The sequence below is a fragment of the Peromyscus maniculatus genome, chromosome 13 (genome assembly GCF_049852395.1).
Source record: "Peromyscus maniculatus bairdii isolate BWxNUB_F1_BW_parent chromosome 13, HU_Pman_BW_mat_3.1, whole genome shotgun sequence".
In the NCBI taxonomy this organism is placed as follows: domain Eukaryota; kingdom Metazoa; phylum Chordata; class Mammalia; order Rodentia; family Cricetidae; genus Peromyscus; species Peromyscus maniculatus.
In genome coordinates, this window is record NC_134864.1 from 46,269,077 (window position 1) to 46,296,304 (window position 27,228).

Here is a 27,228-nt window from a genome sequence, read left to right on the forward strand (position 1 = left end):
CTAGAAATAGTAAATAACAGTAAAATGCAGTCCATTATTTCTAAGAAGTCACCTGAAGCACCACTACTCAGGTAAAGAATGAGTTTCTTGAATGTGGAAGCATAGGTTCAAATATGGTTTACATCATATTTCTTATCCATGAATTTGGATGATAATGTAAAAGTAGTTTGAAGATTAAATGAGATAGCACATAGATAACATCCTGGACTAAACAATCAATGGCTGTGACTGAAATATTGATACCACATTGGAACAATTTTGACATATGCTGCCCTATTTGTATTTTATAATAAGCAGGACATGAGTCCAATAGATTAGTGAATACAGAATCAACATATTAAAATTTCTCAAATATTAATCATTTACTTTTTATATCCAGCTATTACTCAGGGCCATGATTTCAATAGGTGATTGGTAACTGGTAGTTAGTTATTTCTTATATAAAACTCCAGATGTCTCTACTTAATGGCTGTTTATTCTTAAGTTTAAAACAATATGACATTATTCCTCAATTGTGTTGACTTGTCAGAATTACATGACCTTTCAGGGGCTGCTCATGTGATAGATTAGAGTGTCCATAAACATTTATATTTAATTCTTTGGAGTATTTTGACTTACACTGGATGAAAACTTGGCCTAAGCAGATTCCCCGTCTGGTCCCATATTTCTATAATGGGATGACTGTGCCTTAGGAAAGCAGGATAACTAGCATTAAGATTTGAAGAATTTTTTCCCACCTTTTAAATTCCATGATAGATTTATAAATGTCTGTCTTGATTGAGTAAAGTAAATATTTCATAGAGGGAAGACTAGAAGTAGGACAATGGGAAATGAATATTTTAAGCTTCATAACCTACCTCTTAACTGGTAGATTATCCAAATACTTAGTTTTCTTTTAGTCACAGAAAATTACATTGAGCATACCAATGTAGTTCCTTCAAAATATTTAGAGGTAGTACTCCCCCCATGGCTCCATTGTTTCTGTTTCTGTGTTCTGTGCCCTAAATATGCAGGAAAAAGTGGATTGGAGATTTAAGTGAAAGCAGGTAAAAGGTTTCTGATCCTCATCAACTTTCATGATCAAAGTGGTGTTATTTTTTTTCAGAAACCTGCATTTTTTGAATTGGTGATTCACACCCCATTTTCCTACAGTCCATTTCTGGAATCTCTTCCAGGAAAATTGGTGAAATAGGGTAGAAAAGAATTTGAGACTCTCTGTATAGTAGAATATTCTACTTATAAGGAAAATAAACCAGTATTTTTTATTCTCTCTCTCATTTTCTAATCTAATTAATACCTGAAGATTACATTTACTTTGACCAACCTTTTCCCAAAATTTCCCACCTTTATTATTTTGGTTTCCTCCCAAGAACACCATGGACAACTGTGTTTTTCAAGACTATTTATTTGTGTGTATGTGGCGTTTGCCTTAGCTAACATACAGGCTACTTTCATATAAATTCTTTCCTGATATAAAAACATTAGATTTTAATCTATTTTGGATTTTTATATGAAAAACTGAAAGAACCTATCTCATATACCATGAGGGCATGAATTTGTCCATCACAGTAATAATTAACTCTGTTGTTGAGGCTTCTCGCCACGTTAGTTAACAAAGCCAAATATAAATTGACTAAAAATTCATTTGACTTTGTTGGATAAAAATATGAAAATAGATATAAAAATACATACTAGATTACCTATTCCTATATTATTTTCTGGCCCAGCTCTTTGTTCGAATTCATTTATTCTATATACTTCACAATATTTAGTACAATAACTGAACTTATTTTCTCTAAGTCTCTGATGTAGAGCTATTTGAAACATTTCCAGTTTCCATGGTCATAGTCACACTTTCATTTCATGGTAGAGTAGTTTTTGCCCAAGAGGTCACATAAAGCTTGTTGTTTGTCAAACTGACATGTATGTGATAGAGAAGAAAGGTAAGGTGTGATAGTGTGGGCCCCACTTGCATATGACACATTGAATTTCTTCTTTTCTCTCAAAGAAGCAAGTTCAGAATTTATGTTCAGATCACATAGTCCAAATCACTCATAAGTGGTTACCTTTGAAGAGTGGCATTTATATTATGATGCCTAAGTATAATAAATAAAAATACATAGCTTTTTTATTATAAGCCTATCCAAATTCCATCACATTCTGTACATTGTTTTCTTTTGAAATAAGCAAGTCCAAGAGATGAAGAGGAGTGTGCCAAACTCTCCCTTACTGATGATTCATGCCATGCTTCCTAGAACCTGTGAAAGTCAAAATGATCTGAGAATTAGCAAGGATTCACAAAGTTTCTCCACTTACTTAGTAACTGTTGCTCATATAGCTGAAGTGGCTACTTAAAAAAAAGAGAGAATTCAAGCATCTTCAGGATGCTCAAGTGGTGTTCATATTGATAGCAAAATGTTTATATAACATTACCAAATCTTTCCAGACACTAGAAAAACATTGCTGCATTGAAGATTAGCAAGCATAAAAATGTGACTAAACTAATCTGTATTCATGACTAAAAGTCAACACAGGTTCTTTAGGCCACTGACTTTGGGACTACTGTAGAAACTTTAAAGATATTAAATTGATAAAATATTTAGTAAAATAGTGAGGATCAAATATTATGATGGGTAGAGGGAAGCATTCAGAATACTCAGCTATTACTCTCCTAAGAGTATCTTTCTATGGTAAAGAAATGGCCATGATTTATACTCATATATTTCTGTCTTAGATGCCAGAACTGCTTCATATTTCACAAATATCTTAAGCGTCACCTGTTATTGATGACCTGATCTCAATTACAGAGATCAAAAGCAAAAGAATGGAAAATGTTCCTCAAGTCCTTAATCTTAAAGAAGACTGTGTACGGTATCAACAATATTGCTATGATATTCCAAGACTTGCTTTGTTTATACTTTCATGAATCACACAAGAATAATCACTGTGTCATCAACATTGGCATATTCTATGACTTTTTGTTTGTAACAATTACTATTCCAAGTAAGATGAATGAAAATTATCACCAAGTAAACAAAAACTCTATGCTAGCCAGCAATGCCTTGATAGAATATAACAGAAGTAGAAAATAATCGATATGACAAAATAATGAAGAAAATTATTAATAGAGCTTACTTTTTCAGAAGACTAAGAATTAAATATGCGAAAAGTGAATATATATATATATATATATATATATATATATATGAATATATGTAAAAATGACCATCAAACAAAGTTTACCTGGTCCCTATTTAAGTGCCACAAAACAGTTGCTATTAAACTACTGAGTACTGAGGCATTTTTACTTATGTTATTGCCCAAGTATAATTAATTGGATGGCTTTAAATCAGTATGATCTAAAATGACTGTAAGATATGTAATGCATGTCTTTGATTTTCTGCCCTCCTCATGTCCTCACTTTCATGCAGGTTTATCATGTGTAAAGGATTACTTCAGATATGTATAGAAAAGAAGTAGAATAGTTGTATAACAGCAAATATACTAAAGTAAATTTTGCTAGTGTAATGACATTAGTGAATTAATATCTTTGCTGTCATAATGTGGTTTCTAGGCCTATTTAAAATACCATAGAATATGATTATGTATTCAGTGACTAAAGTAGTAATGGATAGACAATTAAGACTTTATGATCAGGTAGACTAAAGGAGCACCTAATTAACTGTAAGACTCCTGCTCCTGGATACATTACCACAGTTCAGCAGATTAATATAAAATTCTGTAGGGAAAATGGCAGAAATGTCCTGGACAGTTCTGATACCTGGGTGGTCACCAGGCTGACAACATATGGTTTTTCAGATATAACTTTCAGTTTCCTTTAAAGCCCACTTAGGTTCTTTTAGACCCGAGTTCTTTGAAGTTAAAGGAATTATGTCTATTTTCTTGGAGATAAAACACTTAAGATATTTCTGAGATGTATTTTTCCAAACACAAGTGAATGATTACGGGGCATCACCATTTCAGATTTACAAAAAAATGTTCACAGCTTGAGTGAAAGCTAATTTTTCCAACCAGTGCTAGGCTTGGTTGAGTGGAATTACAGTTCATGGACCCTTATCTTAGTGTTTGTTTGTTTGTGAATTCAGATTCCAATTTCCATATGTAAGTTGACATTTCTGTCCTACCAGCAACTCCCAAATACCTGGCAGTCACTTTCCAAATTACCACACAGAGGCTGAATCTTGATTATAAATGCTTCGCTGATAGCTCAGGCTTGTTACTAGCTAACTCTTACATTTTAAGTTAACTCATTCCTTATTCATGCTTTGCCATGTGAGGTACCTTTATTAGCATAGCACATTCATCTTCTGCTCCCTCTGTGTCTGGCTATTGACTCCTGAATCTGCCCTTCTCCTTCCCATCATCCTTCATTTGGTTGCCCTGCCTATATTTCCTGCCTGGCTCCTGGTCTATCAGGGTTTTATTAAACCAATTAGAGTGACAAATTTTTTCAGTGTACAAGAAGATTATTTCACATCGCTCATGTACATAGATCAAGCCCATATACATTGTTTCCCTCTCTGGAAGAATGTGAAAATGATATTTCATCAGGTATTCCTTTCATATCAACACATGTATTAGTATTTGGTTGTACAAATAGCAGATGGTATATATTGTAAAAGAGTCTTTAATCCTGGACATCATATTCTATCTTTGCTGATGTCCTGTGTCTACCATCACAAATTAAACTTTATTTTCTCGAGTAATCTGTGATAGTTTCTAGAACTGAGTTTACCTCTGTCCAAGAATACTCTATAGGTTAGATGAAAATCTCCATCTTGACTGCAGGTACTTCCTTGACCAGTGTCTACACTGCTGACTAAAGAGCTCTCAGCTCAAGTTTCTAATCTTTCTATTTAGTTATCAGACTTGCAAGTCTTCCTTATGATTGTTGGTAACCTTCATTGTGCCATAGAATAGCCCATTGCCAGGTGTGCTCAGTGAGTACTTGAAAAGTAATTAAATAGAGAATCTCTCTTATCCCCATGCATCCTAGTTCTAAGAGAATTAGATGATCAATGTGATGTAAAAACAGCATTAATAATTTAGCCATGTTAAAATATTAATTTTCAGTACATTGTGTAAATAAAAATATTTAAGTTGTTTAAATTATATATATATAAATATATATGTATACATACATACATACTTCAATACATATGTATTGAAGTGTACCATTCTAAACCAATCATCATGAAGCAGGAATTAAAGAATTAAAGACTTAGTTATACTCGAAATAATAACAGCAGAGGAAAGGCCTTTTCACGAAAGGCTGTTTATTTCATCAGCTGCAATAGGTTACAGTTGGGATGAGTCAAATAGATCCAAGAGAAAACGTCTGCTTTCCTGGACCCATTACATATCCCTATATATTTGTCTGTGAACAAAACTTTTATAAAATTTTGCAAGAAGACTAACATATGATATCTTTGGTCCACAGTTATAAGCCTCAGTTTGTCTACTTTTGAAATAGAAAATTACTCCTAGTTAGAATTACACTGTATGAATCTTCATAAAATTATACATTATTCAGAATATTGATAATGGAGTATTATTCAATTTTGGTATTCCCATAGATAACCAATAATTAAATAGAAATATTCCTTACATATAGGTCAGAGTTTCTGTTTTTATACCTGCTTCATTGTAATCAAGGAGTCAAAATTATTCTCCCTTATAACTTAGACACACATTGTATTAAATCCTAAGAAAATATCTTTTTTTTTCATATTTCCTATTTAACTAAAGGAATCTAATTAACTGGGACCCCCCTCAGTGATGTGGTTACATAAAATGATGTGTAGATATTAGAGTAAATTGCTCTCCTCATGCCTTTTTTTCTTATTACCGCAGCACATTCCCTAACTAATCATTCTTTTATAAACATACAATTATTTTTGCATATTATGTATGTAAGCAGGAGCTAATTAACAGGGAGCAGTTTGATTTACCAATGAAATTCCCTATCAGTGATTTTATTCTCAGCTACTATCCACTCTCAAGAACAAAGTGGTTTAATTTCACGGTATCTCAGCACTAAAGAATGAGTGTTAGGAGAGGGAACCCCACCTCTTCAAGACTCTGAATGCTTGGAGTCATTGTCATTTTTATGGCATTCTGTTTTCCTGCTCAGAATAATGCATTCCATATGCTTGAATCATTTATAGAATAATTATAGATACTTTCAGCAGAGTAGAAATAAAACAACAAAGATCTTTTACCAAACAAAGTTTACATTTGGGTAAATAAAACTTTTTAGTTTAATGAACAAACCAAATTTTTCAAAGTTACATCATTATTAATCTTCTGGACACAAAAATACTAGACTTGAAACCCCAGGTTCAAATCTCATAGTAAATTAGACACCAGGGAAAAAAGAGCCAATTGGAGAAAAAAAAGTTTTTTTTTCTTTCAGAATGGTGCCACTTGTTTCTGTTTCAAAAGCTTCTTGGTATTTAACACAGACCTTGCCTTCATACTGTAATGTCATTCCCAAAACATGTCTTGGGTGTAATATATTATCATTAATTCTCAGATTATGTATGTAATAATATTTATTACTACTACCACTAATACTATTTTATAAATGAAGAAACAGGATAAGAAAACCAATTTTCAAATTTTCACCTCATTAATAGGTAGTAGAACAAGGATTAGAGTTCAGACGTCTGACTCAAAACACACACTTCTTCCTCTCTAGGGAACTGTTTCTCTTGGAAGGACTATTTTATGAAGAGTGTGACTAGGTCTTTTACAGCCTTCTAGTTTTGCTTATTGTCTCTCAATCTCAGTTTTAATATTATCTATAATGATCTGGAGCTCATTAGAGGTTATGAGTTATTAGTTATATTAAATTGATAACACTAGATGACATTTCACATGCAGAAAGTTAGCCTTAAGCTTTCAGGTCATTTAACTTGGAAAAGAAAAAAAAATATATAGTATAGCAAAGGAGACAAGAAAAATGAGGTTAACCAAAGAAGAAAGCATGTGAGGATGAAGTCCTGGGAGCAGAGAATAAAGAATATATTTATGGATGGAGAGTGAGCCAAAATTTAATGACTTAGAAACAGATGTTGAGCATCCTATTTGAGAGATTTGAGATTATCAGAAATTAAAAATAGGTATTTTTGAAAGCGATGGAGTTAAAATTAAAGCACGTTAAGGAGAGAAGACACAAATTGAGATTGCTTGTATTGCAATAACGACTCAACTTGTTTGCTCTATGTGACAAAGGACAGAGAATCAACAGATAAATTGTGTGTGTGTGTGTGTGTGTGTGTGCATGTGTGTATGTGTCTGTGTGTGTCTGTGTCTGTGTGTTAAATCGATGAACATAATAATGCATATGAAGACTGATAGGAATTATTAGGAACTTATTTCAACAGATAAAGAACAACTTCTCTTAAAATCTTCCTTAGGCAGCTGATGGAGAGCAATGCTCACTTCAAAGTAGGGAATTTGGCAGCAGAGATTAAGGATCATACATGCACTTCAACTTGAAGAAATTCACAGACAAGAGGTAAAGGTACAGGAAAAGTAATGATGGATTTGATGAAGAGAAAGTGGGTAAATTCATAACTTCATCTTGAATGAACTGTTAACTAAGGTTAACACTTTAGAGCAGCATAGAAGAAATACTTGTATATATTTAAAAAATCCATTGAAATTATCCAGAAAGACACACTCCACTAATAGCACAACTGCACGACTGCATTGCTAAATCTGTTTGAGAGGTGTACTCACAAACAAAAAACGATTCCAGTAAGTAATGTGTTTCATTCATCCCCGTTGTGATTGCTTAAATACAGACCCGGGCATTTGGAAATTTGGGTTTACTGGTGTTTGCCAAATGAAAACATAAGCAAGGAGGTAGGGGTCATGCAATATCCTAGATGATATGTGATGACATGAATTAGAGGCAAGGATCGCTGGAAGTTGACAACGGGAGTGGGGTTGGCAAAGAAGGGAGAAAGATACAGATAAAAGCATGATAGGGTTAAGGGAGGAAAATGTGCGAGTCGTGAAGGTGCCAGACTGAGAGCGAAGCCCATGGAAGCTGCATTCGAAAAGCAGCCCTGATAGGACAATCTGCTCCTTCGGTGTTACAAGTCTCGGTCAATAGGCACATACAAAGCATGGACCTGGCAAGTGGGGAGACTCAACCAGAGTTTACAACATAAGGCTTATTGCCATATTTACCAGTCCACCAGTCCACGGGATTTGAAAGAATTAAGAGAACACACACACACACACACACACACACACACACACACACACACACACACACACAAAAAAAAAAAAAAAAAAAAAAAAAAAACCTCTGAGTTTCTGTCTGGATGGATCAGCATTTACTAACATGCTGAACACTTGGCAACTTGGCAGTACTAAGTTAATGTTTCTGAGCTTATTTGAAATACGTTGAATCTTCAGTGACTTTGACACCTTCGAGAGATGTTAAGTAGAAAATACAATAAAATGATACAACATTTTTCCTTATGTACACACGGAACACAAGTGAATAAGAAATATGTAAATAATCTCCCTTCCCTCTCTTTGACTGGACTCCTGGAGCTTGGCCTGGTAGAGGGAAGAGGGACTCTATGAGCAAGGGGCATCAAGATTATGATGGGAAAACCTACAGAGACAACCAAACCAAGCTAGTGGGAACTCACAAATTTTAGACCAACAGCTGTGGAGCCTCCATGGGACTGGACTAGGTTTTCTGCATAATGGAGACAGTTGTGTAGCTTGATCTGCTTAAGGGGCCCCCTGGCAGTAGGATCAGGATCCATCCCTCGTGTATGAGCTTGCTTTCTGGAGCCCATTCCCTATGATGGGACACCTTGCACAGCCTTGATGCAGGGGAAGGGGCTTGGGCCTGCCTCACCTGAATGTACTAGGCTCTGCTCACTCCCCATGGGAGGCCTTACCTTTTCAGAGGAGGGAATGGGGGCTAGGTTGAAGAGGAAGGATGCAGGGGGCTGGAAGAGGGAAAAGAGGGGGATCTGTGGTTGGTATGTAAAATAAATTTTAAAAATTCTTAATAAAAAAAAGAAAACGTACAAATAAAAAGAACCAATTTTTTCTATCTTCTGAGAGAAATTTGACTGTGAAGGAAGAGACACAGAAGTGGCTCCAGAAAGAACACCATCAGGTAAAAGACATCTGAAGATATTTGAATTTTAAACGTGCTCTTGAAAACAAAAAGTCGTGCAGTGTAAAACACAATGGATGTTGTGCATTGTGAACATCGATGGGAAAAGCTGCAGGAATTAAGAGGCTAAGCAAATGTGAAAGCATTAGCTCTGGAGATGAAAAAATGCTCACGTTCACTCTTTCTTCAGAAGAAAATAAATAGAGGGGAGAGTGCAGGCCAGCACAGAGATTTGTAGACAAAGCCTTGGGATTTTCAGTTTAACGCTCCATATTCTGCCTGATGTTATAACTGCCATCATCTCACCAAAAAAGAATGAGGGTATTTTTGAGGGGGTGCATACATGCATGCGAAGGGAAGGAAGGATTATCTGGGAAATTAAATTCAAATATAAACTGTGCTTATTTTTGTATTTAAATCATTCTGACATTAATTTACAAATTATCAATAATTTGAAATGTGTTCCTCTGCATGAACCCAACATGAAGGTCATCTATTTTACTTTCTCAAGGAAAATAACAGCTTGCATGATCACTGACTCTGAACTCATTAAATTAGAAGGCTCTTAAATATATAATCAGGATCTAGCAGCACCCTGTATGTGTTCTGAGAAATTAGCAGATTTCAATACCTGTCACGTTAATTGCAAGGAGCTGGTATATAACAATTATTCCAAATTGCACCGCCACCTGAAAATCAGCAATTGTATGATTGTGCAAGTGAATAATATTAGATCATCAGTAAATTGCAAAGGATTTTTCCTGATTTTTTTTAAATCGTTACATATGACGACTCATAACAGAAATTTCCTCATAAATAAAACTTACTGGGCTTTTGACTTGCTGGCATAATTAAATTGGTAGTCTAACAATAGTGCTTGTTTGAGCAACTTTTCTATGGACTGCTCTTTTAAAATTGAAGCAAATGAAGGGGGGCTTCATTATCATGATGATTAAAGGCCCCTAATCATGTTCAGCCTTGTGTTTTGAATTTGTAATTCTACTCTTTGGTATAAGTGAAAATTATAGGAGTAATGCATGCTCAGTCCATTAAGTGGGTATGCCAGTATCCACTTAGGATATAAATCCTTGCACACATTAACATATACTAAAATGCATGTATAGTGGTATGTTTTGATAGTTTACAGATTTAGGGATATACTTCACACATTTAGCTTCTTTAGTTTACTCACATAATTGTACATTATTGTTAAACTTCCAGATCACTAGTGACCACCCCTTGCATTGTGGAAGATCATTCCTTAGGATCACTGAGCCACCCATCCGCAACTGAAGGATAGCTGCTCTTATTTTTATCCTACCCAAAATGGTAAAATAAGTAATATGCGCATGCAAACATACACACACACATATGAAAATGTGTAAGATATATTTAGCTATATAAGATCCATGGTGTCATCCTATTTTATTATTCAAATTAGTAATCAGTGAAAAAAATCAGATAGAAAGCATAAAAATGGCAGAAATGACATTGGCTTCAAACATTCTCACTGTAAATTCTCTGCTTTTTTTTTAATAGACCATTTTTTTTGCCTCTCATTAAAAATATGGCTACATTTTTTTTTTACAGAAGCTGTGGGTGGTGGTGGCACATGCCTTTAAACCCAGTACTCCAGAGGCACAGGCAGGCGACTGTGAGTTCAAGGCCAGCCTGTTCTATTGAGCAAGTTCCAGGACAGGCTCCAAAAAAGCTCCACAGAAAAAAAAAACTGTCTCAAAAAGCAAAACAAATACAAAACAAAATTTTATCAAAAATCCTGCCAAGATATCATTATTTAGGCATTTATTTTAAAACAGTGATAATTTCGTGTGTGGTGTTCAACGTGATAAAGAGAAGCTTTGATGGAAACAAGAGCTTTGATTTGCCCTCTTCTCAATTCAAAGTTTGTTGATCTATTTTTTGGTTTTAGGTATCCTGGATGGAAAAATGTACTTACAAGGATCATTACCACTTCTATTTCAACAGTATCTAATTGCAGAATCTAATAGAAATAGCAGTTTCTATTGCTCCTATGGCATTTTGATATAATAGGAAAAACCAATATTATATAATAAAACCTGATCCTTTTTTATAAACCATTAGGTCTAGATTTCTTGGGAGGGTAAACTCTCTGTTGTAGCATGAATCTTAAAAGTTCTTATTAATAAAATCAAACCTGAGGCCAGTTATTGGGGTGAATGCTGGAAGATCAGAGAAGCAGAACAAGCCACTGCTACCTTACCTTGCCAGTTCCTCAGCTGATCCTGTTTCCTCAGACTGGATGCCTCTCAGCTGAACTGTGCTGCTAGAAGCCTAAAAGCTTAACCAGCCAAAAGCTTAGCCAGCCAAATGCTTCTAGTTTCTGGTCTTCATGCCTTATATATCTTTCTGTTTTCTATCATCACTCCCTGGGATTAAAGGCTCGCTTTCTGGGATTAAAGGCATGAGTCACCATGCTTGGCTGTATCCTTTAACACATGGATCTCTGCCTCTGGAATGCTAGGATTAAAGGTGTGAGTGCCACCATTTTCTAGCCTTTGTATCTAGTGGCTGTTCTGTCTCTAACCCCAGATAAGTTTATTACGGTGCACAATATTTTGGGGAACACAATACCACCACACTCTCTGGTTTGTCTCTCTCTCTCTCCTTTCTCTATGTGTGTGTCTTTCTGTCTCTCTGTATTTCCATCTCTCTGTGTGTATCTCTCTGTCTCTCCATCTCATTCTCTGTTCTTCTTCTCCTCCTCCTCCTTCTTCTATTCATCCCTACCTCTCTCCCTTTTCCCTGTCTTCCGTCTCTCTATCCCTCTTTAGACCTCTTCTTCTCTCCTTGTAAATTATGGCACTGTCATTCAATAACCTTACTTGATAGTAAACAAAACCACATAAATTTTTCAAGATATGCCCATAGCATATTTTGGTAATCTGACATTTACACTTGTGTTCTTTAGATTTGCTTGTTTGAGGCTATTTTCAACTATTTATGTATGAATACACTTAGCGATCTTAAAATGTACCCCAGAGGAGTTTTTAGTGTTCCTTAGTAACTTGGTACAGGGAGTGAAGTTAGAACCTATCCACTCTTATCTCTCACTCTCTTTCCCATTTTCTTTAAAAGACTAAAATTCTGCATAGTCTCAAATAGCATGATAAGTATAGATGAACAGCTAGCCCAGATAATGTTCCAGATGGAAGCATAAAGTCATAAAATCTTTTTTAAAAATCAGAAAGCAGCGAAAATGGCATGGAGATGTATATCACTTACAAAATTTAAAAGGAAATACTAACTTTCCTCCATATTATATTTAGACTATTTCCTTAATGACCATTTACTAAACAAAGATTTTAAACATCCTCTTTTGGATGCCCATAAGCCATCCATGCATTTATGCAGAGCTGAATGTTAATGGAACACATAATTTCAATAATAGAAAAATAATAGAGAAAGAACAGATTGAAAAATTAATATTCTAGCTGGGAAGAGGATGTTTCATGTAGATGTTGAGTTTTCTTTCATAATAATGATTTCTTTTGCATGTAAATGAAATGGTTTCAGGCAAAGTGTAGAGTTGTCTTGATATTATATTATTTCATTGCTGTTTGAATTAGTTTAGGTTAGAATTTTTTCCTTTTACATTATCTGGAGGCTGTGAATCTGCATTCAGAGCATCTGGGGTATAACAACATCTTCTAGGCATTCATTTTTGAAAAAAAAATAGTTCCCCTTAATTAGAAATGTGTTCTAATTAGTGGGTGGATATTTATATAAGTTTAAGAGTGGGTTATATTACTCAACGTTATTATTAAATGCCTTAAGATGTGTTTTGTGAAGCTAGTCATAATAAACCTCCCCTAAAAATATAAAGAGTAATCTATTCTTATAAAGAACACATTATTCAAAGTGAGGTACATTGACCAAAAGCTTTTGTGAAAGAGGGTTTATTTGTCTTTGCTCCAAGTCCTCTGTGGGAAGTTTTATTAATAGATGAGACAGAGACGTCCACACCCTCTCATTTCCCCCTTGAGTTACTTCCAATCTACTATGGGCCCACAAAATAGAAAGAATTGGATATTCGTATTTTGCCAAGTTGAATACTTTACAAATGGCTCTGCTTTCTTCAGCTTCTCTTTCTTGAAAGGCTAGAGGATATTTTCTTGAGTTGTGCATGGTAAGAAAACATTTTACTATTTTTTTAATGTTATCATCATTTAAAGTGGCTAGTGACCTGATGGAGTCTACATTTCAGAACTGCACACAGCTGCGCTAAGTTCTGTTTAGTGTTAGTTATAAAAGTGTAAGGATTTGCTGCTCTTTCATCTCCTTTCCATAAGCATTGAGTAAAGGAAGATACAGATAATGCCTAGCTCAATGACCAAGAGAGTCTGGAAATAAAATAAAATTAAATGCACATAGGCTTTCATGCATTAGCTAGAAAGAGAAGGACGTGGATTTCATGTTTTGCTTTCAATGGCCCAAACCTCTTATTAGGACAGGTGTAATATTTTCAATGCAGTAAAAGGAGATAAAATTAAAAATCTGTACATAAGTCCTGCTTTATTTAAGATTTTATTTGTCTACACCAAGCTTCAGTTTGTATCTTTGTATTACTCTCTCACAGAAAAGCCCAGACACAGGTATATGTTGCCAGGGTTCTGTATTCTGTAGAACCAGGAATATGACCTCTAATACTTTCTTGATCTTTCTGTCTGGAGGTAGGATGGCCAGTCCAGTCTAAGTTCAGCATCCAAGACAGAAGTGAGTGTTTCATTAGCCCTCCCTCGCTACTCCGGAATGCCTAACATTTGCATTTATTTCAGTAGCTGATAATTTGTTGTACATATTCCGAGTTAAAATGCTGTGGCATTGGAATGTATCTGTTTCACATGGAAGGTGCTGGTCAACAGATGACTAGGAAAATTGTTGGATCAATAACTACACTGGTACTCTATGGTTGGGTAGGAGGGGGAATACACCACATTACAAGCAAAGAAAATAATCTGGTAAATAATTTCGGAACTTCTTGAAGAATATACCTTCATTACCAATAAATCAGAAATAAGAAAATATTGAAAAATGTATCAATCTCAATTTAGAAATGTAGTCCATTAAAATATTCTACTTTTTTTCTTGTATTAGAGATATGCTATTTATACTTGGTTAAAATTTAAAAAAAATATAGGAAGTTCTCAAAATATTGCAGGGTCTATGAGTATTTGTGGATTAACCTGAGTAAAAAGTTGCTAAATATTTATCAAAGAATTAACTCAGATGTTTATTTATGTAATGATTACCTATTTAGGACTTAAATTTTTATTTTTTATTTTATGTGTATGAACGTTTGCCTGTGTGAATGTCTGTGCACCACAAGCATGTCTGGTTCCTGTGGAGGCTGAAACAGGGCATCAAATGCCCTGGAACTGAGTTATAGGTGGCTGTGAGCTCATGTGGAATGGTGAAATTGGGAACCAAATTTCAAGTCCTTCACAAGAGGAACAAATGCTCTTAACCTCTGAGATATCTATCTAGTTCCTAATTTAGTGATTTTTTTTTAAATTGAAAAAACAAACCATCCTTGAGGGAAATATAAAGGTGTCTATGACACAATTCCAGCACTTATGATGAATTTACAAAAAAATAGAAAATTTTCTTTTGAGCTAAGAATATGGATACTTACCATTGCAGGGGAGGCAAATCCTATCTAGGGAGTGCCAGTAGTCATGAGAAGAAATGTAATGATTAATGATTAAGCCATGACACCTTTCTACATGGGAGAGCAAACAATTAAAAGGGAAATTTCAAAATGTGTGTAAATGGCTAAGGAAATAGAGGACTATTGAAAGGTAGGGATGTGGTGGAACTCAAGGCCATTTTGAGGAGGTGACCACATACATGAAAAGCTGCTCCCAGACTGAAAGGACTTGTTTAAAGGAAGGGCTGCTCGATTTTACTGGGGAGATGCACCTGCAGCCTCTATCAGAGCAGAGCTGTTGGAACTATTGCCTAAAATTGTGATTCTAATTGGCTCAAGGATCAACAGGATAGAAGGAAAGTGACCACATTAAGTCATATTAATTCAAAGAAAATGTAGAGTTCAGTTACCTATTTTCACAGTTGTTCCAAATACTTCAGTTATACCAAGGGAAAGAATTGAATTTTTAGAAATACAGTATCAGGGAAACTATAACCTTGATTCATTTAGCAATAATTTCTGTCAACTGTCTTAAGGTGATGTTACTAAGAATTATAGAGGTTCCTCATAAAAAAAATGATGGTATCTACCCTCATGAAACTTAAAAATAATATGGAAATAGGAGAAAATTAAATAATGAATTATAAATATTTAAAAACAAGTTTGATCTTGGAGTATGTAAAATATAGTAGGTGCTAAGGAGGACACTCTTGTAACAGTGATGGCAAGAATGTATTGGGTCCTAGAGCTGGCAATTAACTGGAAGTCAGTCATTGATGTGTGCCCATTTGTATTAGGCACCTAAGATTGTTCCTATAGCAATTGCTAAATTATTATAAAAATTGGAGTGATAATTTTTTCAAAATTTCAATATTGTACTTTCTCAGTTATTATTAATACTAAACTAAATTCACCCAAACATGGATGGCCTTACTGTCTCAAAATTTGGAAGGACATCCTTAGGGGAACAGCAGAACATCTACATGTGGATTGATTATCTTTAACTCTCTTTAGGAGGGGAGATTACTAATGTAATTAACATAAGGTTAGGTCTTTGAAGCTGGGGTTTTCCTGGTCCCACAAGGCTCACAGCCCCTTAGATGCAAATAAACACACGGATGCTTATATTAATTAAAACTCTTTGGCCTAATGGCTCAGGCTTCTTGCTAGCTAGATCTTAAACTTAAATTAACCCATAATTCTTATTTATGTTTAGCCACGTGGCTTGGTACCTTTTCCCAGTTCTGCTTTCACATGTTGAGTCTCATGGCAGCGGCGGCTGGCAACATCTCCTGACTCAGCCTTTCATTTCTCAGAATTCTTCTCTCTCTGTGTCCTGCCTATACTTACTGCCTGGCTATTGGCCAATCAGCACTTTATTTATTAACCAATCAGAGCATCACATTCACAGCATACAGAGCAATCACTATCCACAGCACTTCCCCTTTCCTTTTTTTTTTTTCAAAAAGGAAGGTTTTAACTTTAACATAGTAAAATTACATATAACAAAACAATTATCAAGCAAGAATTACAGTCACAATATCTAGTCTATTTATAATATCTAGTCCATTTGTATTTGGCAAAATTAGAGAATTTATCCTATCTATCCTATATTTGTTAGTCTAACACATGAATATATATTCTTTCTCAGTTTGAGAAAGAAAAACTTACCCACATAGATAGATATAAATATTGCCTATAAGAAAAAGGAAGTGACTACCATGAAACTATGAGAGATTTTTCTCAGAAACTGAATCTTAGAAAGGTAAGAACATGTTATATTACATATAGGCTCAAAAGTCATTGCAAAAACATTTTTTGTGACACTGCTACTGAATGAGATATGACATTTACATATTGAAAAATGAAAATTACTTCAACAGTGTAAAGACAAGTTGAAAAACATTCAAACTTGCATAGAAAGAGGGAAATTATGCTTTTGCATAATTCTACTCATATCTACTTCATATTTTTAAATGTAGTCAAGAAATCTTGATCAGCGATCAAAGGACAGAGACATGCTGTAAAACCTACATCATATCAAGTACAAACTGTTGCTGTCAACTGAAGTCAGCCTTGTGCAGTCTGACCCAGATCATTTTCATTTGCTCAAAAAGAAAAAAAATGTGTCATTTTTATAGAGCAGGTAGAATTCTAGGTCAGAATAAGCATAATTTGAGAGAGAGGAAAAAAATGCTGTCTTAACGTAGCTCTCCTTGCCCTAGGCAGTAACCCTTAAAGTGTCTCTAAGGGATATTAACGTTTCCTTTTAGTGTTTCAAGGTCTCTTGTTTCAAATGTGAACTGTTGTAGTCAAGACTGAATGAGGTGGTGATACAATAGACACTGTGTTGTATTACTCACTGTCCTCATTTTGCTGTGGCTGGTTACCTCAAAAGGGACTCTTAAACAAAGAAGGATTTATTTCAGCTCATAGCTTGAAAGCATTGGTCATATGATGGGAAAGGCATTGTAAAGAGAATACCTCACTACTCCATGGACCAAAGAGCACAGAAAGGAAGATACAGTGTTCTTCTGGTTTCCTTTTTCATTTTAATTTAGTCTAGAACCCCTGCCACAGAATGGTGTGGCCCACATTTCAAGAAGATCTTCCTCCTTCAATTAATCTTTTTTGGAAATACCTTATAGATGCTCATAAAGGTATACCTCACTAAAATCTGAGGTGTTTTCTAATCCAATTAATTTGGCAATTAGAATTAACAATAACACTGAATGTGTTTATCTTTCTTTAAAAAGTACTCTTTTCTTAAGTTTACAAAAATCAATCCTGAAAAAATTAAAATGAAGATACAAAAAATAATGCTATGTACAAATTTTATATCTGAGAACATAACATTAGTCTAATCAGGTGCCTTAGGCAGGCAAGGTGAAACAAATGCAACACATCTTTACATAATTAAACAAATGCAGCATAAACAAATGTAACACAGGTTTACATCTTAACAAAGGCAGCAGAAACACATATAACACACCTTTACATAGTTAAAATAATATTCCACAGCATAAGCAACTCTAACACATCTTTGCATAGTTAAAATAATATTTAACAACATTTCTAGCTTAGGGTTTAAAATGGAAAATCTATAGATATCAAAATTCTTTCCATTTAAAGATTGTACTTAAGACCAAATTAACATTTGACTTATTCTCATGGAAGCAAATTATTTCTACACCAGGAAGACAGTCTTTTGCAGTCTCATTTCATTTGACTATTTGTGATTGAACAATTGTTAATGAACTGTGTGCCTTATAGCACACAGGAGAATCAACTGGCTATTAAATCTAGTGTTCCTCTTATTTGAATAGAATTTTTACCATATTTAAACTGCTTAGCTAAATAACAAACTGTTGAAACTGTTCTAATTTCCAAAGTTATACTCTTTGACTCAGTTGGCAATTTTTAATACATTCTCAGAATTTTGTTTTAATGAGGCCAACAAGCAGGTTTGTTTTTTTTTTTTTTTCCAAAAAGCATTTACTTATAACAAGGTCAACTTAGGAAACAAAACTATACCCATGATGATGATATTGCAAACTCCTTTTCATGTTATTGTCTGTATTATTGTAATTATTATGAGGTTTTCATAAAGGACCCACAATGAGGCCCAATGCTAACAAATTACATTTCTGAATTATTAAGATATATCCACTTAATTTCCATTTTTGTTTATTTACTAGAAACAATAATGGTCATAACCTGATAGAGGAGCTGGAAATATGGCTTTGTAGCTGGAGTTTTCTCCAGTCCTTCCTGGCCCACAGTCAGGACAAATCTCTCTCACCCACCATTCCTGCAGCTGGTCAGACCCAACCAAATAAACAAACAGAGACTCATATTGATTACAAACTGTATGGCTGTGGCAGGCTGCTTGTTATCTAGTTCTTCTATCTTCAATTAACCCGTTTCTATAAATCTGTACCTTGCCACATGGCTCCTGGCTTGCCAGTATCTTACATGTTGATGGTACTCTTGGCAGCGGCTGGCAGCGTCTCCTGACTCAGCCTTCTTATTCCCAGAATTCTCTTCTATGCTTGTCCTGCCTATACTTCCTGCCTGGCTACTGGTCAATCAGCATTTTATTTATACAGAGCAATATCCACAGCACTTCCCCTTTCCTTTTTTTTTTTTGTCAAAAAGGAAGATTTTAACTTTCACATAGTAAAATTACATATTATAAAACAATTATTAAGCAAGAATTACAGTTACATTATCTAGTCTATTTATAATATCTAGTCTATTTGTATTTCACAAAATCAAAGAAGATATCCTATCTATCTTATACTTGTGAGTCTAAGGTTTCATATCTAACTAATCTCTTATCATAACTAAGGAAGTTATAGCTATCTAGTCTTTAACTACATCAAAGACTTCAGAAGATATAATATTACCTGAGAAATGGGAGAAGGACAAAAGCAACTTTTGGGAGTCTTGCGAGAGTAGACAGAGACAACTAGCAGCCTGGACAGTCATCCAAAGTTCTTTTGTAAAGTTGGGCATCTGTCTTCAGCCCACAGACCTAGAGTCTCTTGGTCACTTCTCTCTGTGTGCTGTAGAATGTCTGGCAGTTTCCTTTGCAAAGCAGGAACCTGAAGGACCATTTCACCAAGCAGAGTTCAGTGGTCACCTTCCTATGGGTCCTGCATGTCCAGTGGATCAAGCAGTCCAGGCAAGAACAGTTTCTTGCCCAAATGGCTATTTTTGTCAAGGTGAAGATAAACTCTATAGAGTGTCTTTGATGCCCATCCTCCTTTCTGAAGTAAATCAGTGCTGCCAGGAGCACTTTCTGTCTCACTGTCCAGAAAGTCTACATTTTAAAAACATTTTAAATGCCATATTCTGTAGGTCTTTGAAGTGTTTGAAGATTACCTATCTATCTGAAATATATCTATGTATACCTAGAAGACTTAACTAACATGGCTACAAGTATGATTATCATAGATGACTAATTATCAATCTATTTCTTAATTATCCATTTCAATTTTAAATGAGCTATACAAACATAATACCTTAAACAAGAGTATAGAAATATATACACAGTATAACAAAATTAACTTTAAATTTTGTATCAATAAACTAAAGTCTATACCATTGTAAAACATTTCAAACATGTTGTTGCTCTTTAAATGTAGATTCAATAATCTATCCTTTATCCTAATATAACTGCATCATATCCCATTTTCTTCTTTAGAAAGAGATCACATTTATAATCAACCTGATTTAAATAAAAATTGGTTTTTCTCTGTCCCACACCAGAGGGCTCTTCTTATATGGGACACAAGAATCTCTTAACCTTTTATTTTAGGAATATGCTTGGGTTTAGAGACGAAGTGAGCCAATTCCATCTCCAAAGCCAGCTTGGTATATTTGGGAATTTGGACATAGCTTCTCTTACTACTTCCTGCTGGAGGGGAGCATTGTATCTTATGGGGACACAAAGGAAATTTTAGGATTATGGAGTATTCCGTGAGGGTGTATCATCTGAGCCAGTTGCCTTGAAACTGTTCTGGATATTGGATCATCTCAGCCGTGGTGTCATTGAAGACCTTTCAGGGGGTGTTGGCTGGTCAAACCTGATGTATCTTAATCTGTAACAAATCCATAGCCTCTGGCTTTCTGTGGAAACAAAAGCAGAGCCTCCTTTCTGAAGCAACATATCCTTAGTTCCAAATTTTGAAGTCAAGGTATTTTTAAAATATACATATTGGCTTAACTCAACAGCTTTTAAAATCAAATGTTTTTCTGTAGTTAAAAATCTCAAAGACAACACAATTCAGATTCTCTGTGTGATATCCATCTTTATGTGGCTTATTTTTTATAGTACCTTTATTGTCTCTTTAAAGACTTTATTTTTAAAAACTATTTGTTTATATAACTGCATTTTTTTCTCTATTTCAAGCCTATGCACATTTTTACACACATTGTAAACCATTTAAAGTCTTGTTCCATCTGAATCTGCCTTTTGTGTAACTATTGCTTTAAACTGCAGTGGTTAGTACTAAAGTAGAAGTCTTGGCTGTTAGCTCCACCCAAATTAGTTTTTCAACACGGTGGAGATAATTCACTGCTAGTGTTGGGAGCCATAGTGGGTCTATGCTTCTATCCAAGCAGTGTGTAGCCCAGAAACCTTTTTTTTTTTTTTTTGTACTAGCAAAGGCTAAATCCACCACACAGCAGCAGCATAATGTGCAGCTTGGAGGTGCCTCCTTCCTGCGATATGGCAGGTCAAGCTCACATGCCATGAACCCGCCATAGTAACTCAAACCTGCAGGCTGCCACTAACTTGAGAGCGATAACTAGGACGCTGTTTTTAGCTCCGTTTCATAATCTTGTTTCTCAAGGTTTAGGTGGAAACTCTTGCCAACCTGTTGGGTGTCATTTGCAGCTGGAATTTTCTCCAGTCCTGCCTGGCTCACGGTCAGGACAAATCTCTCTCACCTGCCAGTCCCGCAGCCAGCCGCTCAGACCCAACCGAGTAAACACACAAAGACTTACAAACTGTATGGCTGTGTGGCTCAGGCTTGTAGCTATCTACTTCTCACATCTTAAATTAACCCATTTCTATAAGTCTATACCTTGCCACATGGCTCCTGGCTTACCAGTATTTTACATGTTAGTACTCATGGCAGTGGCTGGCAGCCTCTCCTGACTCAACCAGAATGCTCTTCCCTACTTGTCCCACCTATACTTCCTGCCTGTCTACTGGCCAATCAGCATTTTATTTATACCGAGTGATATTCATAGCATGGGTTGGTGGCTAAGAGTGCACACTGCTCTTCCAGTGGACCTCAGTTGATTCTCAGAAACCATATCAGGAAGTACAGAACCACCTGTCACTTTTTCACCAGGGCATTTGTCACACTTTTCTGATCTCCCTGGGCACTGAAAACATGTTCACATCCCATAGATACACACACACACACACACACACACACACACACACACACACACACACACACATATATATGGCTAAAACTAAAATCTCAAAAATACTTTGTAGAAATAATACTGGTACTCTGGACTTAGCGCTATGTGTGTGTGTGTGTGTGTGTGTGTGTGTGTGTGTGTATGTATATATATTTATATGTGATCACACAATACATGTATAGTGGCATATATATGCACACACTTTCATATTTTTATGTATCATGTACTGTGTAGCGAGGGACTTTGGAGAGTGGAAGGTGTATGCATGTATACTTTGACTTGTGTAACTTGAAGCTGCTGACTACAATGGAGAAGGATATTCTAAGATATTAGAATATTAGATATTTGATCTTAGATATAATTGATTTTATTTTGATATTAAATACACAGCATTCATCAGATCTTGTGCATGTATTAATAGACAAGGTAGTTCCCAACTGAATACTGTTATTAATTTTGAAAGTGCTTGTGTATTTAATCTAATGTGTTTCATAGTAACATTAAAGACAGCTAGTTTGAGGCACATAACCTAACCAGAACTTGGATTGGGCCATTGTTAAACCCACTTTCTGCCATAATCATGATAAGAAAAAGGGGAAAAAAATCCCATAGAAATGAAAAGCTTAACAGCATACAGTAATTACACTATTGTGTTATATTTGAGACTTTGAAAGTGTGAAACAAAATGTTCCCATATAAGAAGTATACCTTGTGGAGTTTATCAGGCTGTCCTGTGTTTTTTATCTCTTTAAACATGTTCTGGGCCCCATCATTTCTCTTTTAATCTTTAATGACTATAAATAAACAGCAAAGCAGTTCCAGTCTGATAAGACACATTCTGAAGACTTGTTTTCCAATTAATGAGTTTAACTTCTAAATTATTTAGTTAGGCTTCTAAAAGTAGAACTCCATGTAACCAATTGCAAACTACAGCATCAGTGAATATTATAAGATTGTGGGTTATTTGTTTTATCCTAACTTGGAGTATGATTTATTCAAAAATGAAGAAAAATGTACCTATTTTGTAAATTTTATTAACTTTTTATTTGGGAGTAAGCTTGTTTTACTCTTAAAAATATATCATGATTTGCCGTGATAGTTTTACCAATTAGGAAACAAAAAACAGAATACAACCACTTTTCATTTTTGAAGGATACTCATTTATTATTATTAAATAGAAGCTTAACAAAATATAAATACTTGCATTTTAGTCATAAGTTATACTGACATCACTATATATTTTTATGATTTAATGTATTTAAAGAAACAGATAAATGAAGAAAATCATATGGATATTTATAAGGAGAGAGTTTAATATATCTTCTTACATCTTATACAATAAGAGAAATAGCATGATTCAAATATAGAACTGGAAAATAATGTATATTTTAATAGGAGTAGCTTGGTTTTCAGACTGCCTCTTATCAGGTAATTGCATTTAAAACAATAAATACTCTTCATTATTTCTGTACTTTTAAATAAAATTATTAAAATCAAACTATGGGCTTTTAAGTAAATTAACAAAATTTGTCTGTGGTTCAGAATTCTCATGATAGTTTCATAAGTAGTAGGGTGAGCATGAATTTCATTGTACAATTTCCAAATCACAGCAAAAGGGAAGCTATCAATTAATTGTTTCCTTTTACTCCAAGTTTGTTCTTGGCACCTGCATTATTCTTTTATACACTTGAGAATGCCAGACAGTTTCTAATGGGCACCCAAAAAATACACCAACCACCAAAACTACTGTTATGGATAGGGAATTGTAGAATAATTGCAGCTTTCTTTTTGACCCTTTTGATCTCAATCAATTTATGTGAGCTACTTAGAGATTCATCGAACACACAGGAAGAAATCTCTCAGAGTCAGCTTGGTTTGCAATAGTAATAGATCTGGGAGAAATATACAGTAATTTAAATATGTGATTCAGCCAGTCCCATCCTGTTTTGAAGGGATCTCATAAAGAGTGAAGATTAAATCATGGATGGTGGTGCATGACTGTGATCTTAGCACTCAGGAAGCTAAGGCAGGGGAATCATCAGTCCCAAACAAGTTCCTAGGCTAAATAGTGAGATCCTGTCTTAAAAACAAAACAATATTACTAAGGCATAACTCTTGGTTAAACTAATGCCCCTATTGCTCTTGTACAAATCACCAGGCGTCATCAAGATTGACAGTGGTGAAACATGTGTAAATAGGATCGTGTTTAGTGTTTGATATTTTTCTTGGAGACAGCCCCTCTGCAATGCCAACCCCACATCTCTGTGTTATTTTTAGTGTAGAAAAAGTAGTTCTTCATTTCTCAGGTTTTTTTTCTTTCTGTACCATTCTTGCCAGATGGTGAGAGAAGAAAACAGTGAAGAGACACATATCAAGGAAAATAACTGTTGTGTGAAAATATTAAAAGTAAACATCACATAGAAAAACAGAAAATACATCCCACTGAGTCTGAATGTTTCATTTGAACTAGCACAGCTTTATAGTTACTCTCTACTGAAATAAAATGAGAAGGAGGGCTGTTTTTTATTCTATGCAAAGATATCATCCTTAAAATACAGTCAACAAACAAAACATGGTTTCCACATTTTTAAAATGAAAAATGACAAAGTACAAGTTTTTATAATGAGTGACTTTTCACCGGTATATGAAGCAGTTAGAAGAAAAGTATGCTTTGGTTTGAAATTCTAAAGTACTTCCTAAAATATATATTTAACTGACATGTTAAAAATATGTCACAAAACACACAAAAACACATCACAATGATAAGTTTGTATCTCTGCTATAGTTTAATTTTCTCAGCAGACACTTTTATATCTTTAGAAGAATCCCATTTAGGAAAATCTAGTTGAATTATAGCTTTATAGCCTCATTTCAGTATGGTTTGATCTGTCGGGAAGAAACCTTTAGAGTGGACAGGTTTTTAAGATTTTCTGCAGTTTCATATGACAGTACAGCAGTCATAATCTTCAAAACACATGATTTCATTTGTGGAAGTAGTTACACAGCTTTTTTTCCTGAGTGCTTTAGAATTTCAAGGTCTGATTTATGATCATCAACTATCATTATTTCTTGTCTATCTTTGAGTAAAAGTTTATTTTGCAAGCATACGAAATTCTTTTAGGGAATGTAGCTATATAGAAGGTATGGATATGTAATATAAAATGATTTTTATAGAATATATGAACATGAAGAAAATTATTCTTTGCCATCTCTAATGGCTTTTTAGTCAAATATTTATCAGGCAATATCTTGTTTCAGTCTGGGTTATTTGCTATACCATATGAAATTAATGCACTTTGAAACTATGACCACCTAAAGTTCATAGATAATGGTTTACATAAGAAAGGAATTTTTCCAAAGGGAAAAAAAAATTAGGAAAAAGTCTGAAATAATCAACTTCAAAGCTCTGTTGTTGCTAAAATACACTAGAAAAATACTTAGAGAGCAAAACTCTTTCCAATCTCTTCTTGACTTCATTTATATGTTTTAAGAAATATTTATTTCATAGAAAATTTATGAGCGTGGAGCATTTAGACATATTTTGAATCAAAAACATATTTACCCTTGTCAGCATCACTCCAACATCTGACCCAGTGTTTTCTCTGACCAACACTGTCCTTACCAAGTTTCAAAGCACTTTTGGTAATAAGCAACTCATTACTTATACCTTTGTATTCTGGAGATGTGGTGGTTTGTATCTCTCCTAAAATACACATTTTTACTCTAGATAATAGGTTCTCAAACAGAAGTGATGTCGATAGATCTTTGGCAACATCTATGGATAGTGTTGTGGACAGAGACTGGACATTCTGCTGCTATCTAGGGACAGAGACCAGGGATGCTACCGAATATTGAAAATGTACCAACCTCTAAAACACATTTGCAAAAGCCCAAAAGGTCAACAGTGCCACTGTTAAGTTAGTCTTCTTGAGATAAAATTATACGCCACAGTAGTTTATTAAAATGTACTTTTCATTTACTTGTGAGAATTAGTAAAAGTAATTTTAAATATTTCCACTCCATTGTCTTAGTGTGTGTCCCTCATTCCTTATTCAACTTTCCAATTTGTTTCCACCAAATGGCATGCTACAGTTGTTCTTCTCCAAAGATTAATTGTATGTGCATGGTTTATTATTAAAACAAAACAAAACAAACCTGCAGTTGACAATGGAAAGGGCTTTATTAGAGCCCTGGTGGCTTTTTATTTGCTTTTCTTTGAAATGACTAGATTCATGAAGTGTGGAAAATGCCTCATGCAGCTGCTCTTCCCTTTCTCTCTTCATACTTTATTTTATTTTTTTATTCTGGTTGGCAGAACTCCACTGATTGCAGCCGGAGTCATTGGCGGGCTCTTCATCCTGGTCATCATGGCTCTGACGTTTGCAGTTTATGTCAGAAGGAAGAGCATCAAAAAGAAACGAGCCTTGAGGAGATTCCTGGAGACAGAGGTAACATTTCCAGTACTGTTTGTCATTAACTTGGGGATTTCCCTTAAGTTTTACAGACATGAATGATGCTCTGTTTCCTAAGATCATTGAAAATGTGGCTTAATTTATGATGAGTTTGTGTGTTACATTTTTGTACAAAGTCAGTGAAGATAGAATACATTATAAAAATAGTTAAGACAGTAGGGTTACAGCTTGAAGAGGATGGATTGCATTGGGCTGAAGAAATTATTCTGTTGAAATTTAGAAGTAGATTTATTTTGGTTGTGGAAACCCCATGAGCATCTCTGGGTAAAAGATAACTCATTAGCAGCATAGCGAGCAAGTTCCTGAGGAGAGACATCTCAGTGGTAGAACTAGTAATACGTTAGAAATAAATCGAGCCAGGTGGTGGTGGTGCACTCCTTTAATCCCAGCACTCGGGAGGCAGAGCCACGTGGATCTCTGTGAATTCGAGGGCAGCCTGGGCTACAGAGTGAGTCCCAGGAAAGGCAAAAAGCTACAGAGAAACCCTGTCTCAAAAAACCCAAAACAAGCAAACAAACAAAACACACAAATAACTAAATAAAAATTACCTTATCAAGAGTACAAGATATATGCATTTTAATTGCGATTATTAAATTGGTGGCCAATTATTAATTACATGTGCAGTGAAAGGCTGAGGCTTAGAGCTAAAATAACAGGAAACTTTTGACACAGTTGATGGGATGAACTTAGTATTGTATTACATATTGAGGTTATACAATTTATCCATAAATTATCACCATTTCGATTATTTTGTCACACTGGGTTCTTTAGCATGCATCTGATAGTCTGCATAGGAGACAAAAGAAGGATTATCACAGAAGATTTCTCAGAAGCAGAGCTTTGAGTTCCATCCTATCTTGTTCTCCTGATATTCCCCATCTGAATCTGCCTGAACAATTCAGAAGAATTCAGTGTGTCACTCTGAGTATATTTTCTTTATGATT

At 34.9% G+C, this 27,228-nt stretch overlaps 1 protein-coding gene across 7 annotated transcripts in view; it reads left to right on the forward strand.

The window, feature by feature from the left end:
• The window catches only part of Erbb4 (erb-b2 receptor tyrosine kinase 4), a 1,076,808-nt gene that overhangs the window by 813,525 nt on the left and 236,055 nt on the right, over positions 1-27,228 (forward strand). For all 7 annotated transcript variants that reach the window (XM_006989868.4, XM_016008144.3, XM_016008143.3 and 4 more), the window contains one exon: positions 26,128-26,260. In XM_006989868.4, coding sequence (XP_006989930.1) covers positions 26,128-26,260 — 133 coding nt within the window. The remainder of the gene's footprint in view (positions 1-26,127; positions 26,261-27,228) is intronic.